The sequence below is a fragment of the Leucopleurus acutus genome (genome assembly GCF_964270905.1).
Source record: "Leucopleurus acutus genome assembly, chromosome: 16".
NCBI lineage: Eukaryota > Metazoa > Chordata > Mammalia > Artiodactyla > Delphinidae > Leucopleurus > Leucopleurus acutus.
In genome coordinates this window covers 72,772,223-72,787,097 of record NC_139158.1, presented here as the reverse complement: position 1 = coordinate 72,787,097, position 14,875 = coordinate 72,772,223, and the positions used below count along the sequence as shown (strand labels likewise).

Here is a 14,875-nt window from a genome sequence, read left to right as displayed (position 1 = left end):
TAACAAATTCAATAAAGACTAAAAAAAAAAAAAAAATGGTCCACATCAAAAAAAAATCTTAAAAAAAAAAAGTTGAATGGACCCTTGGGCTTTATCAAAGGCCTGAAATACTTAAATTAAATAGACATGAGTACATATACATTTGAGACAAAGGGCATGCTTTTCTCTTTATTTCCCCACTCTCTTTCGTGTTCTGAACTGTTACCAGAGATTGAGCTCTGGAAGATAAGAGTGAGGGTAGCCTTAACGACATGCCAGGCATTGTTCCAGACACTGCAGCTACAAAAGACAAATCCTGGCCCTTATAGAGAGTAATCGTTAATAAACAAGATAAGTAAGACACACAGCACGTTAGATGGTGGTGAGGGCTACAGAGGAAAAAAGATAGGCAAGTGGTGAGCTGGTAGCTGGAGCAGCAATTTAAAATCGGGTTGGCCAGGAAGACCTCATGAATAACTTGATGGTGGAGGTGGTGGAGAGGAGTTGGATTCTGCATTTATTTTGAAGGGAGAGCAAACAGATTTGTTGACAGAGCACAATGGGGAATGAAAAGAAGGATCAAGGATGAGTCAAGGTTTCTAGCCTGACAACTGGAATGATGAGAGCTGCCATTAGCAAAGATGAGCTGATGATGGGTGAGCATGTTTGGGGTGGGGGTGGAGATTATCAGAAGTTTGGTTTTGGGGATATTGAATTTGAGATGCCTTTAGACATCCAAGTGGAGATGGCAAGTAGGCAGCTGGGTAAATGAATCTGGAATTCAGGGAGGCGGTCTAGGCTAAAGATATGGGGTGCTGTCTGTACACAGATTACATAAGACATGGTAGTGGAGGGCATTTCTAGGTGCTGACTTGGCTGGGGGAATAAAAGACAGCTAGGCCACAACTCTGTGCTCTTCTGACTTGGCAGACGCCCTGCTCCATGCAGGCAGCCAAGACCACTTCCCTTCTCTGCCCACCTGCATTCTTATCTCACTCACACCCTGCGTATTTACTGCTTGGAAGTAAACTTGAGTAAAAGCATCTTGACCCAGTTGCTTTTGCCCATGGTCTGGACTAGCTCACTCACATCACCTCCCTTCCTAGACACACACACACACACACACACACACACACACACACACACACACACACACACACACACACACACACACACACACACACACACACACACACACACACACACACACACACGTCGTTTGTATGTTCTAGAGGCTCTTGGAAAACCTTCAGAGGTAACCTGAACAGCCCCATCTATGTTAGCTGTACAGACATGACCAATCCTACTGTGTTCAAGACTGCACTCATACTTGTGGGGTTTCTAGAAAGCCCCTCACCCTACCCTTCCCTACCTCTAGACCTCAGAACCCAAGCCAGAATAGCCCACACCCATTCATACATTTACGTCTGTTGACTGAGCACTTACAACTTGTCCTGAGTGCAGTCAGGTCCAGATGGAGGACAGCCCCTGTGCCTCCAGGAAGCTCCCTGTCTAATGGAAGTTAAAGGACAGTAACAGCCAGGGTGATAAGGAACATGAAAGCTAAGTCCAAGGAGGGGAGGGGCACACAGCAGCTCAGTGTATCAGGGTAGAATTCCTGGAGGAAGGAACATCTCACCTGGTTTTGTAAGTCAGAGTGAACCTAGCAGTTGAGGGGGGCATGTGGTTGGTGGAGCAGGGCATTCTGTTTGATGGGCAATCCACCAAACCACTATGATGGAAGAACTGGGGGAGGGAGGGGCAGACCACAAGTAGCTTATACAGTTGATGCCAAGTGTGTAAGAAGAAGAGACAGACGATGGGGGCAGGGCAGACATCTGCCTAAGGACTTGTTTTACAGGAATCCAGGGTTATACAACCAGGAGAGGTAGGCAGGGGTGGGCTTCAAAGCCTGTGGGTGGTCTAAGGACCACCTGCAACAGAAGCTCCAGAGCAGCCTGATAAAAACATAAAAACTCGAAGTCTAGGCTACACCCAGAACGACTGAATTCACAGGGTCTGGACCCCAGGAATCCGCACTATTTCACAAGAGATGATTCTAATACACAGTCTGGTTGGAAAACCACCACACAGAGTTCTCCCGTCACTCCAGCCCTACCCTTGGTGATGGGGACTGGTTCTCAGGGCTCCTAAAAGGCACAGGATGATTCATTTTCATGGTCATGGAAATGTTGATGTAAAACACTCCCAGCCAAACCCAGGGAGTTCTGGGAATTACAGTCAGACATGGTGGGCGGGGAGGGAAGCAGGAGACGGGAAGGAATTTCTGGCAGGGGTGGGAGGAGGTAGGGGAATTTTATTTGGTTGGTTGGTTGTTTCTTTGGTGGGGAGGAGGGGATGGGGTAGGAGGTCCTGTTCAGGCACCCAGCAAACACGCCCTAGTCCCCAGCTCTTCCCAGGCCTCAGGGACAGGAGGCAAAGAACCAAGGAAATAGGCACTTTTTATTCCACACCCAGTGAACTCCACCTACCGCACGATACGAATTCCTCAGCACATCCTATTATCCAGGCCACCGTATAACAGAACTTTCTGCAGTGATGGAAACATCTGTCCTCGCTGCCCAGTACTGCAGCTGCTGATCACTTTTGGTTACCGAGCACTTGAAATGGGGCTAGTACGGCTGAGGAAGTACACTTTCAATTTCAATTAATTTCAATTCAAACACACATCTGGCTAGTGGCTACTGTCCTGATAGCGCCACTTGAGGCCCTGGCCCAATCCAGGGGTCAGCTTGGTTCAAAAACTGCCTCGGGGGAGGGCACGCGGCAGAAGCAGCCCTGGGGGTCAGTCACCACCCACCTCGGAGAGAAGCAGCAGCCCAGCGGTGAGGAGGGCGCGCCTCAGAGCGGGGGGACGCCTCGGGCGCGCCGGATGAGGTTGGCCAGCCGCCTGGCCAGGCCGCCCTTGCTGGGCTCCTCAATCTGGAAGGTTCGGGTGAGGAGGTTGTAGAAGGAGCCGTAGCACACGGCCACCACTGTGCACGTGAGGCAGATGACGTTGTAGGGCATGCTGAAGTCCGGCGTGGGCAGGCTCACCAGCAGTGGCTCCGTGTAGAGCCGCACGAAGTAGCTGGAGCTGTCGGAGGCTGGGAAGCTGGGGGTTGGGAGGGAGAGGTGAGGCTGGACCGGCTGCTACCCCACGCTGTCTCGCCACCCCCTCCTCGGACCGCACTGGGCCAGTCTTGGCAGTAAGGGTTTTCAAAGCCTTCTTAGCCTCAAAGCCTTTTAAAGCTCAACACAGAAATCTGATCACAGGAGAGCAGCTCCGGTGCTGAGGGAGAGGGAAGGGGCCCTGCCTCCGCTTGGCTGCCTTTTCCTTAGCCTTCTGGTCTCAGCCTAAAGGCCATCTCCTCAAAGCAGCCTTCCTGAATGACCCACCAGACTACTCCCCAGCGACCCTAGCAGCTCCCCTCTAGACTGAGCACAGGAAGGGCAGGGGCGAGTCTGTTTTGTTTACTGTGGCACACATGGTGCTCTCTGAAGTACCTGGCATCTGATAAGCGCTCAATTAAATATTTGTTAAGGGAAATAATGAGTAAACTTGGGCTATACATACTGCGCTTCTCACCTATTGATTCTCCTAGAAGCTCTTTAGGATCATTCCATAAAGGCTGTACAAATATTAGAGACCACTAGGGTTTTAATTAGGACTGAGGGAACCTACTCATTACTTTGAAGAGGCAGCATCTAGCCCCAGCCCAGCCCGCAGGAACCTGATCCTCTGTGCTGGTGTCACGGCTGAGGTCACACTTACAGGGTGCTGAAGAGGGGACTCTCTTCCCAGTCCACGGGATGGGCGGCCACCTCACTGGGCACGAGGGCACTGAGGACAGATGGGCTGCAGAGAAGCAGACAGATATTCTGTGAGCCGTGTTCCTCACGGCTCCTCCATCAGGGGTAAGTGGCAGAGAGAGTGGGTCAGGAGGGTGGGGGCAGCAGGTCGGGGAGCCCACCTGACGTAGAAGCCGTGGTTGGGGTCCGGGGTGTACTCAGTCCACTTAAGCAGCGCCCGCTCAAACTGGATGGAGACCTTGGTGACCGAGCTGGCCGGTAGCTGAATCAGCATCTCCAGGAGGTGGGGCTGCATCCGGTCCTGGGCAGGCTGGTAGTGGATGTAACCTGGGGGAGAGGTAGGGGCCACCCATAGCTCTTTTTTTGTTAGTTAATTAGTTAGTTAGTTAGTTATGGCTGCATTGGGTCTGTGTTGCTGTGCACAGGCTTTCTCTAGTTGCAGCGAGCGGGGGCTACTCTTCATTGCGGTGCGCCGGTTTCTCATTGAGGTGGCTTCTCTTGTTGCGGAGCACGGGCTCTAGGCGCATGGGCTTCAGTAGTTGTGGCTCGTGGGCTCTACAGCGCAGGCTCAGTAGTTGTGGCGCACGGGCTTAGCTGCTCCGCGGCATGTGGGATCTTCCCGGACCAGGGCTCGAACCTGTGTCCCCTGCATTGGCAGGTGGATTCTTAACCACTGCGCCACCAGGGAAACCCCACCCATAGCTCTTTCCTGGGCTCAGACTACCTGCACCTCTCATCCCTACCTATCAAGGCCTTGGGGCCTGGATCGGGGTGCCCAGAAGGAGGGCTTTGGATCACAGAAGCCAGGCAGGCTCACAGGAGGGAGGAGGATCGCAGAAAAGGGAAAAGGTGTTTCCAGGGCAGCCGCCATCCCAGGACATGTTCAACCTAATCCATCTTCACATCATGAAAACTGGGCCACCAGACATCAGGTGCCTCACGTGATGTGAAAGGCAGTCCACAGAACCACCTGGGAAGTTTTCTTGCCAAAAATATAAGACCTGAATCTAATCAAATTTCTAAATCTAACCACTGATACTCAAGAATACACAAGGGACAGGAACATGTTAAACACGGGCAAATCCAGAATGTAGAACATCCTATACAACAAATGACCCAGTTTTGCCAACAAATAAATTAAAAAAAAAAAAAAAAGCCTGGGAACTGTTTTATAGGTTAAAGGAGATTTAAGAGTACCACACTAATCAAGACGTGAATAACAAGGGAAATGGGGGTGAGGGGGAGTGTATACGGGAGCCCTGTACTTTCTGCTCAACTTCTCTATAAACCTAAAACCTAAAAGTCTATTACCTTAAAAAAGAGAGGGAGAGAAACTTAAGAGCATATCAAGCAAATGTAATGTGACGAGGTTACTTTGGTCCAATTCAAACAAACCAACTATGAAATTATTTTCAAGAACACTGGGGAAACAGGAGTGACAATGATAGATTATATATTTGTGTACTTTAGTATTTAAAGGTGAATTGATACAATGTCTAGAATTTAAGATACTCCAGCAGAAACATAACCAAACCAAAAAATAAATAAATAAAGAGAGAGATGAAACAAAAATGACGGGAAGCTGTGGAACAGAATAGAGAGCTCAGAAATGAACCCACACTTATATGGGCAATTAATCTATGACAAAGGAAGCAAGGATATACAATGAGGAAAAGACAGCCCCTTCAATAAATGGTATTGGTAAAACTAGATAGCTACATGCAAAAGAATCAAACTGGACTACCTTCTCACACCATATACAAAAAAAACCCTCAAAATGGATTAAAGATTTAAATGTAAAACCCGAAATGATAAAACTTCTAGAAGAAAACATAGGCAGTATGCTCTTTGACCTGGCAATATTTTGGGGGGTATGTCTCCTCGGGCAAGGAAAACAAAAGCAAAAATAAACAAATGAGGTTACATTAAATTAAAAAACTTTTGCACAGCAAAGGAAACTATCAACAAAATGAAAAGACAGCCTACTGAATGGGAAAGGTATTTGCAAACGATATATCCGATACAGGGTTAATATGCAAACTATACAAAGAACACATACAACTCAACGTAAAAAAAAAACCCCAAAATTACAAACTGGGCAGAGGACCTGAACAGACATTTTTCCAAAGAAGGCATACAGATGGCCAACAGGCACACAAAAAAATGTTCAACATCACTGATCATCAGGGAAATGCAAATCAAAACCACAATGAGATTATCACCTCACACCTGTCAGAATGGCTGTCATCAAAAAGACAGCAAACAGGGACTTCCCTGGTGGCACAGTCATTAAGAATCCACCTGCCAATGCAGGGGACATGGGTTCGAGCCCTGGTCTGGGAAGATCCCACGTGCTGTGGAACGACTAAGCCCGTGCACCACAACTACTGAGCCTGTGCTCTAGAGCCCATGAGCCACAACTACTGAGCCCAGGTGCCACAACTACTGAAGCCTGTGACCCACAACAACTGAGACCGCAAGCCACAACTACTGAGCCCGTGAGCCACAGCTACTGAAGCCCATGTGCCTAGAGCCCATGCTCCGCAACAAGAGAAGCCACCGCAATGAGAAGACCACACACTGCAATGAAGAGTAGCCCCCACTTACCACAACTAGAGAAAAGCCCGTGTGCAGCCACAAAGACCCAACGCAGACAAAAAAAAAAAGACAACAAATGACAAGTGTTGGTGAGTATGTGGAGAAAAGGGAACCCCAGTGCACTGCATTGGGAATGTAAATTGGTGTAGCCACTATGGAAAACAGCAGGGAGAGTCCTCAAAAAATTAAAAATAGAACTACCATACAATCCAGCAATTCCACTCATGGGTATTTATCTGAAGAAAATGAAAACATTAATTCAAAAAGATATATGCACCCCAACGTTTACTGAAACATTATTCACAATAGCCAAGATATGGAAACAACATACGTGCCCATCGATAGACAAATGGATAAAGAAGATGTGGTACATATAAACAATGGACTATTAGCCATAAAAAAGAAGGAAATCTCGACATTTGCAACAACATGGAAGGACCTAGAGGATCTTATGCTAAGTGAAATAAATCAGACAAAGACAAATACTGTATGATATCACTTATATGTGGACTCTAAAAAATAAAAACAAATGAACGAACATAACCAAACAGAAACAGAGATACAGAGAACAAACAGGTGGTTGCCAGAGGCTCGGGGGGTGGGGGGCGAGGAGAGAAATAGGTGAGGGAGAGTAAGAGGTACAAATTTTCAGTTGCAAAATAAATGAATCACAGGTATGAAATGCACAGTGTGGGGAATATAGTCAATAACTACGTATAATATTTGTATGGTGACAGATGGTAACTAGACTTATCATGACGGTCATTTTGAAATGTACAGAAACACTGAATCACTATGTTATGCACCAGGAACTAACATAGTGTTATAGGTCAATTATACTTCAAAAATAAACAAAAAAGGGGACTTCCCTGGTGGTCCAGTGGCTAAGGCTCCGCGCTCCCAATGCAGGGCGCCCGGGTTCCATCCCTGGTCAGGGAACTAGACCCCACATGCCGCAACTAAGAGTTCGCATGCTGCAACTAAAGGTCCTGCATGCCGCAATGAAGATCCCGCACACGGCAACAAAGATCCCGCGTGCCGCAACTAAGACCCACTGCAGCCAAATAAATAAATAAATAAATTTTAAAAATAGAGAAATAAATGAACTCATAGAAAAAGAGATCAGATTTGTGGTTACTAGAGGTGAGGGGCAGGGGGAAGGGGAATTGGATGAAGGCAGTCAAAAGGCACAATCTTCGAGTTCTAAGATAAGAATTAGGGATGTCATGTACCACGTGGTAAATATAATAGGCACTGTTGTACATTATGTATGAAAGCTGTTATGAGTAAATCCTAAGAGTCCTCATCACAAGGAAAAAACAATTTTTTTTCTATTTCTTTAATTCTGTGTCTGTACAAGATGGTGGGTGTTCACTAAACTTACTGTGGTCATCATTTCATGATAGATGTAAGTTAAATGAGTATGCTGAACACCTTGAACTTATAATGTGCTATATGTCAATTATATCTCAATAAAACTGGAAGAAAGACATCAACAACAACAACAAACAAAAAACAGTATATGAAGCTGGAGACTGCTGAGGCTGGATAATGGGTACATGGGGGGTTCATTACACTATTCCATTTGGGTATGCGTTTGAAATTTTCCAGAGCGAACGGTTAAAAAAACAAAAGAAACAAACAAAAAAACCGAAAACCCTACAAAATATATTGGTAGGATGTTCGAAGTAGGGATTTTGAAGGTGGTACGGATAGTGGGGCTGAAAATAAGTAAAACTATTAACCACAGGCTTGAAAATATGGGAAACAACAGAGGGGTTTAGAGAAGATTGTAAGTCTAGCTGTTTGGGATGTGCTGTAACCTCTTCCTAGGAAGTCGTCTTCTGTATTACTAGTTTCCCTCCACTCCAAACGAAAACAAGTGCTTTTGTGCTATGCCTGGCATCTCTTAGAAAGCACTCAGTAAATATTAACTCCTCCTTAGAAAAATAATAGAAAATAAAAACAAATTTTAAAAATCACACCTCTTTACCCCACCCGAGGAAGCAAAACCATCTATTCCAGCTGTTATCTTCTTTGTTTCCAGTACTCTGTTTTTCTTGCTAATCCATTCTCCACCTGAAAGAGCCTATGAATCATCAGAAAACAAAAACATGTGCCCAGAGCACCAGGAAGCAAATGAAAAAGATATGGAAACTCCTGCCCTTGTCAAGTCCTATTAAGAGTCACCAGAACTATGTGGTTTAGCTCTTTTGGCTTTATAAATACTTCCAGATCTGGCATTGGTGAGGTTACCCTTTCCATTTCTCAAACTATTCCTAACTCGTGACGCCTGTGTAGACTGCCGAGGCACTTCCGGAATGACGCTGAGAACTGAGGCTTTGGGGGACCTGGAGGGGAGGTGGGGGGCTGGGTCGGGAGTCGGCACTTACTTGGTTTGTTCTCCTTGCCCTTGGAGGTGATGGTGAGGGTGTGCACATACAGCCGCAGGTACCAGGGCACAGTGTCCAGCAACAGCACGGGGAAGGCCCGGTACGGGTGGGTGTTATACAGCAGCGTGCTCAGCTCCCCGTTATGCAGCCCGTAGCCGCTCACGTACCGCTGGGCGTACAGGAAGGGCGTGGGTGGGGCCTCTGTTCAGAGAAAAGTCAACAGTTAACCACTCCTTTAAAAAAAAAAAAAAATCATCATTCCCCACCTTCACTCCCTGGGCCAGGTTCAGAGTCTCAAAGCCAGGGAGGGGAGGGGGTAATGCTTTGCCATCAGAACTGGGAAACCTGCATTCTGGAACCATCCCTGGCTTCCCCAACCCACAGCAATGATAACAGAATTACTAATATTTACTAAGTACTTATACAGGCCGAGCTCTGTGCCCCTTCCAACCCAAACCAAGTGCTCCTCACGATATTTCACATTTTTCCTTGGTAACACTGAACATAATCACAATTGTTTGATGCCTGCTTCAACTATCAGATGTTAATGTTGCTCGAAAGCAGGGTACTTCTGTCTTCAAAAAAAATTTTGTTGACTGAATGAATGAATGCATGATTGACCTCCATGTTTTCCATTAATTACCTCACCTGACCTGCTAGGTATTACTGTCCCCGCTTTCAAGACGAGGCAGTAAGGTTAGGAACCTGCCAAGGGCACAGAGCTTAGAAGAGGTGGAGTTAGAATCAGGACGTCTGACTCAAGAGTTCTGGGTCTGAACACAAGCCTGTTACCTCGCGGTGCAGAGGCAGGACTGTGAGTCTCCCCCACGAGCTGAACCCTCTGTAGCCTATGGGGGCTGCGGCCGCCCACCCACCACCCACCATTCCCTGGGGGTCTCTTCCACTTGAGCTGGAGGTTGAGGCTGCGCGAGCTGTTGATCACGGCCGTGTCCAGCAGGTCGTAGACGGCATAGGTCTTCCGGGTGCCCAGGACGACGTCCTGGTACGTGGTGAGCGGGGGTGGGTACACCTCCAATGTCTCATTGTCCTGGGGACACAACAGGACAGCAGGGCTGAGAAGCGAGCGGAGGGGCAGGCTGGCCTTGGGGGCTGTGGGGGGGGCGATGTGTGTGGCTGGAGGCCTTAGTCTTACTACCTGGCTATAGCTGGTGACGTCCACATAGACTCGGCTCTCCGAAGCCAGGGGGCAGGGCTCTGTGAGGGTTCGGGAGAACATCCGAAAGAGGGACCAGTCTGAGGAGCAGAGAGAGGGGTTGAGCAGGGGCGGGACTAGGCCTGCTCCACGTAGATGGGGTGGGGCTGGCAGTGGGTGGGCAGCTTACCTTGCTTCCCCTGCCCCGTGACGAAGGCATCAAATACAACGGAAAGGGTCTGCCTCAGCTCCCAGGAGATTCTGGCACAGCGTGCATCCTACCACGAGGGCCAGAAGGCAGTAGTGAGGACCTGCCACTCCCCCAGCCGCACAGCCCCAGGGACTACTACCCGGACTCAGTCCCTTGTCCATCCTGTACCTCCCCATCCATCAATTTGCTACCATCCACTACCGAGCACTTGCCCTCGTGCCGGCAGCTTAACGCACATCACTGGGATGAACCATCGCCGACAACCAGAGGAACTGACACTACTATTATTCTCATTTGACAGACGAGAAAACCTGGGAAATAAAATGACTCACTCAAGGTCAAGTCAGCTGGTGAGTGGCTGAGCTAGCAGCTGCACCCACACGGCTATCACTCTTAACCACGACGGAGACTGAGTGAATGCTTGCCAGGCAACCACTCGGTTTCCTTGGTGCGTGGCCAGTGCCCTGACTCATCATCATCACATCTCCCACTGACTACTGGCTCAGCCCTCGGTAGACACTGGGCTGTGCTTTACCTGCACCTTCTCTCAGAGCCCCTGGATGGCCCCCATTGCCTGTTCCCCGTGACTTACTCTGCAAACAGGGCGGATATGCACTGCCTGGGAGTGGTAGCTCGTGTGAAACAGGCGATCGGCCTTCAGCAGCACAGAGAGGCCTGCCTGGAGGAGATGGCAAGAGAGAAAACGTCAGTGTCCCACACGGCAGGGCACTCGGGCATGGGGCCGAGGTTATCTGTCAGGCAGTGAGGGGGCATCTGCCGACTCCATCCACTCTCTGGGGCTCCCACCTACATTGAGGCCCCTCTGGCCTCACCTTGGAACTGCAGGGCAAGAGCTTCTTCCACGGGGTGAGGTTCTCAGTGCAGACGACCTCCCGAGGCAGCACCGCATAGCGCAGGAAGGAGTGATCTGTGCCTGAGAGATGGAAGCCTGTCTGGGGAGGCTCTCGGGGCGCCCCTCCTCAGGACCCACACATACTCTCTAGTACCACCGCCCTAACAGTGTCAGCTCAGGGGGAAGCGGGGAGGACACCCTCCTCCCTTTGGGAGAAGGCAATGCAGAGACAGCAGAGTCTCGGGAAACCTTCCTCTGGGGCCTGCACACCCAGGGGATTTATGACCTGGCCCCGCTGAGGAAGAAGGAAGCAGAGGGGAAAGGAGGCAAAGGCTTGGGTAGGAGGAACAGGAAGAAGGAAGGGGCCGTGGAGGCTGTCTCACCATTGGCCAGCCCCAGGGGTTTGAAGGAGGCGCTGGGCGTGACTGTGTTGGTGGAGTCAATGAAGTTGAGAGAGGCGCAGAAGATCCCTGAGAGGACGTTACTGAGCTCCTTCCAGGACTTATCCACACTAAACGGAGACACAAACCCACTCACTGTCCCAGGGCTGCATCTGCTTCCTCACTCCCCTCTGGACACCCCTGCATCCCCAGAGGCCTCTGCTTGGGTGGTTCCTCCTCCCGCCTAGTAATGCCCTCCTAACTCCTCTCTGCTCCCCTTCGAAGAGGTTCCCTCCTCCAGGAAGCCTTGCCGCCCTCCTCAACCACAGCCTCCTCCTGGGCTGCTGCAGTTCTGACCATCCGAGCCTCTCACCAGGGTCCTCCTGGGAAATGGCTGGATGGCAACAGCATCTCGTCCTAAGCATCTTTTCTCCTCAACTAGGCTGTGAGCAACCTGAGGACAGGGAGCAAGTCTGGGTCACCCACGTACCTCCCACAATGCTATGCAAAACGCCCCACACACCAGAGGCTGAGATCAGCTCACTGATCCAACCTGAGGTGTGCTCAGCTGGGCAAAACGACATACTTCCCTGTGAAAACCCTGGGTGAGTCCTGGTTCTACGCTCAGGGTTGGGAAGTCTTACATCTACAGAGGCTCACGGAGCAAGGGAAAACAAGCATTCTAGGACCCCACAGAAACATCAAATTAAATTAGACTTTTTTCTTAGAGAAATACCAAAACAGATTTGCTCTTTATACTAATAACAGAATAAAACTAGAATTCTGAACATCACCTCCATATTATAGGTAATTATGAGGGGAGACAGTGACAGCAGAGCAGTTGGGACAAAAGGCGAAGAAGCCAGGGTTCAGACAAGAGAGGAAGCCTTGGCTACTGTGGGGTTTGCTCCTCATTTGACATCACCTTAGAGCTGTCCTGGGGGTTTTCAATAGTCCTCTGTTCAGAGCTTTCCAATTGCTCCAATCCTTAGGCCTCAAATAAAGATTGCAAACTGGAAGCCTGAAAGCTCTACCCAAACCATAGCCATGTTTCATTTGACGTGCACAACATTAACCCATGTGGCATTTCTTAAATTTTTAAATTACTTGCTGATACTTAAACTTGCCAATTTTCACATTAAAATCCAGATTGCTGGTAACTCTTTAAAAATGAGAGTATCTGACGACCCTAGGCCCCTATTCCCACGTGGCAACAATCCATAGGATTGAGTGGCAGCTGTCCTCCCAAGCTCTGCCACAGGCCTCATCACTCCCTATTCTGACTCCAATTTTTTTTTTTTTAATCATACACGTGCTACTGATTTCCCACAGTCGGATTAAGAGGATACTGTGGTCCAACCACAGTACCTAACCACCTCCCTCCGCCCCGCAAATAAAAGCAATTTTTCTAATACAGAGATCTGGTGTTTTGTAGGCCAATTCTAGTCCACATATATTTTGTTTGGCCCTTGTGGCATTTTGTTATTATTATGTGAATGAATGTCTTTTAAAAGGCTGTCCAGTTTGCCACAGCTTCCTACTGCCTTACATCTAAGTAAGCTTCACATATTCGTTATCTGCATCTGTAGATATACACATACGCTACCTCAGGTCTGGAAGTATTAGGGGAAGGAAGTATATTCAGCCAAGTAAAGAATGCCACTACGTCATAATACTTCTTACTTCCAACGCCATATTTACCCCCATGGAACTGCTGCCCCCAAGGGCAGTAGCAGGAGGACAACACCTGCCCTGCCCTGTTCCCACCACAGCCTGCCACAGGCCTCAAGGTGGGCACTCACTCAGTGACGGTGTCTTGGAACCAGGCCCACAGCTCTGCACCTGATGGGGCCTGCAAGAAGGGTGTCCCCCAGTATCGAGTCCTCCAGAAGCCTTGGGTTAAGGACAGGTGCAGCTCCCGTAGAGAATACTTGGAGATCAACTGCCCCAGTGCTTTGGGGAAGAGCCTATAATGAGATACTGGAGAAGGAGGTGCAGGTGAGTGATGATCCTGGAGGGAGGGTTCTCAGCCACCCCAAAGAGACAATACACCCCAGTTCTGGGGTCAGAGGAATCTAGATTCCTGACCAGGCTCAGTCACTTACAAGCGATGTGATCTTGGACAGGTGCCTTACCTCTCTATACCTCCAATTTCTTCCTTGTAACCATTCACAGAACTTATCACCGTGCCCAGCACCCACGATAAACCGTAACCGTCAATAGCATCATCATCAGTGTTGTCAACAGAGGGTTTTAACTAAATGTTTAGAGTGGCAGCTGGAGCTGCGGAGAGAGCACTGGACTAGAAGTCAGGAAGAGTCACTGCTCCTCTCCGGGGCTCAGTTTCTTCACTGGTATAACGGGATTCTTCAAAAACTATCCCATCCTTCTACAAGGACCATCTTTGTCAGGCCCCAAGCCCAGGGACCAGAACCTCACCCAGGGATCAGTCCTCGCCCCCAAGGCTAGCCTCCACCCCACTCCCAGCAGGTGCCACAGATATCTTTCTCCCGTCAGTGTCCTCTTCTCACCTTCTTCCCGCTGCAGCTCCGAATCCCAGCGCGTGCGGAACTGGAATGTGGCGGCTACGTCCCCAGAAGGCAGCGGGGTGATGACGAGCTCCTCCCGCAGGCTGTCGCGTGGGGGCTCCGTCTGGCTCCAGACGCCCGGCCCGAGAAGCAGCAGCACCAGCAGAGAAAACGGCGCTGCCGCCGCCATAGCTGCGGCTGTTTCCGCCTCCCAATGGCCCCGCCCCCGCGAAAGGCCGGCTTCCAATAGGAAGAGCGTTTGAGAAGCGACTTCCGGTGCCGTTCCGGAAGCCGGGGTGCGCCTACCACAGCGACTGCCAGGATAGGCCTTTGAAGGGCTGCTGGGTGTAAAGGGGCGCTGATAGGGCACAAAGGGCAGTGGGCACGTGGCGTGGCTGGGACCTGGATTGAGGACCCCCCCCCTTCCCCACGACAAAGTTCTTAATAATACCGACCGCCATTGTGCCTCTGTGATAGTTGAAGAAACAAACTGAAAAATTATTACTTTTGCAAGGTCACACTGCCGGGCTCCTGTCTCCCTGAACTTCGTGTCTCTATTTGCCCTGTCCTAAGCCTAGCCAAGAACTTTACTGCAAAACCCTCAAATAACTCACCCTTTTATTATGAAAAATTTCAAACATACAACAAAGTTGAAAGGATGAATACCTGTTAAAATGAACATCTGTATCCGTATCACCCAGATTCCACTATTAACATGTTACTGCACTTGTTTTATCACATATCAGCTTCTATCTCCCCCAATTCATCTTACGTTTTGATGCATTTCAAAGAAATTTCAGACATAAGGACACTTCCCCTTAAATAGTTCAGCATGCATATCATTAACTAGAGTTCCACAGTTGTTTACATTTTTCTTTTGGTGTAAAATTTACAAACAATGAAATGCTCAACTCTGAGGTGCACATTCATTGAATTCAACAAATGGATACACCTGTGTGACTCTTCA

General features: G+C 49.1%; 1 protein-coding gene across 1 annotated transcript; it reads right to left on the bottom strand.

Annotated features, from left to right (window-relative positions):
- Positions 1 to 2,439: 2,439 nt before the first annotated feature.
- Positions 2,440 to 14,109, bottom strand: PIGT (phosphatidylinositol glycan anchor biosynthesis class T). Its single transcript, XM_082856492.1, is given in 13 exon segments — positions 2,440 to 2,856; positions 2,859 to 3,094; positions 3,755 to 3,838; positions 3,954 to 4,119; positions 8,784 to 8,984; positions 9,666 to 9,831; positions 9,940 to 10,037; positions 10,127 to 10,214; positions 10,740 to 10,826; positions 10,981 to 11,081; positions 11,384 to 11,511; positions 13,183 to 13,360; positions 13,912 to 14,109. Coding segments are annotated over 13 exon segments (1,791 nt in total). The 5' UTR covers positions 14,099 to 14,109; the 3' UTR covers positions 2,440 to 2,785.
- Positions 14,110 to 14,875: the final 766 nt, after the last annotated feature.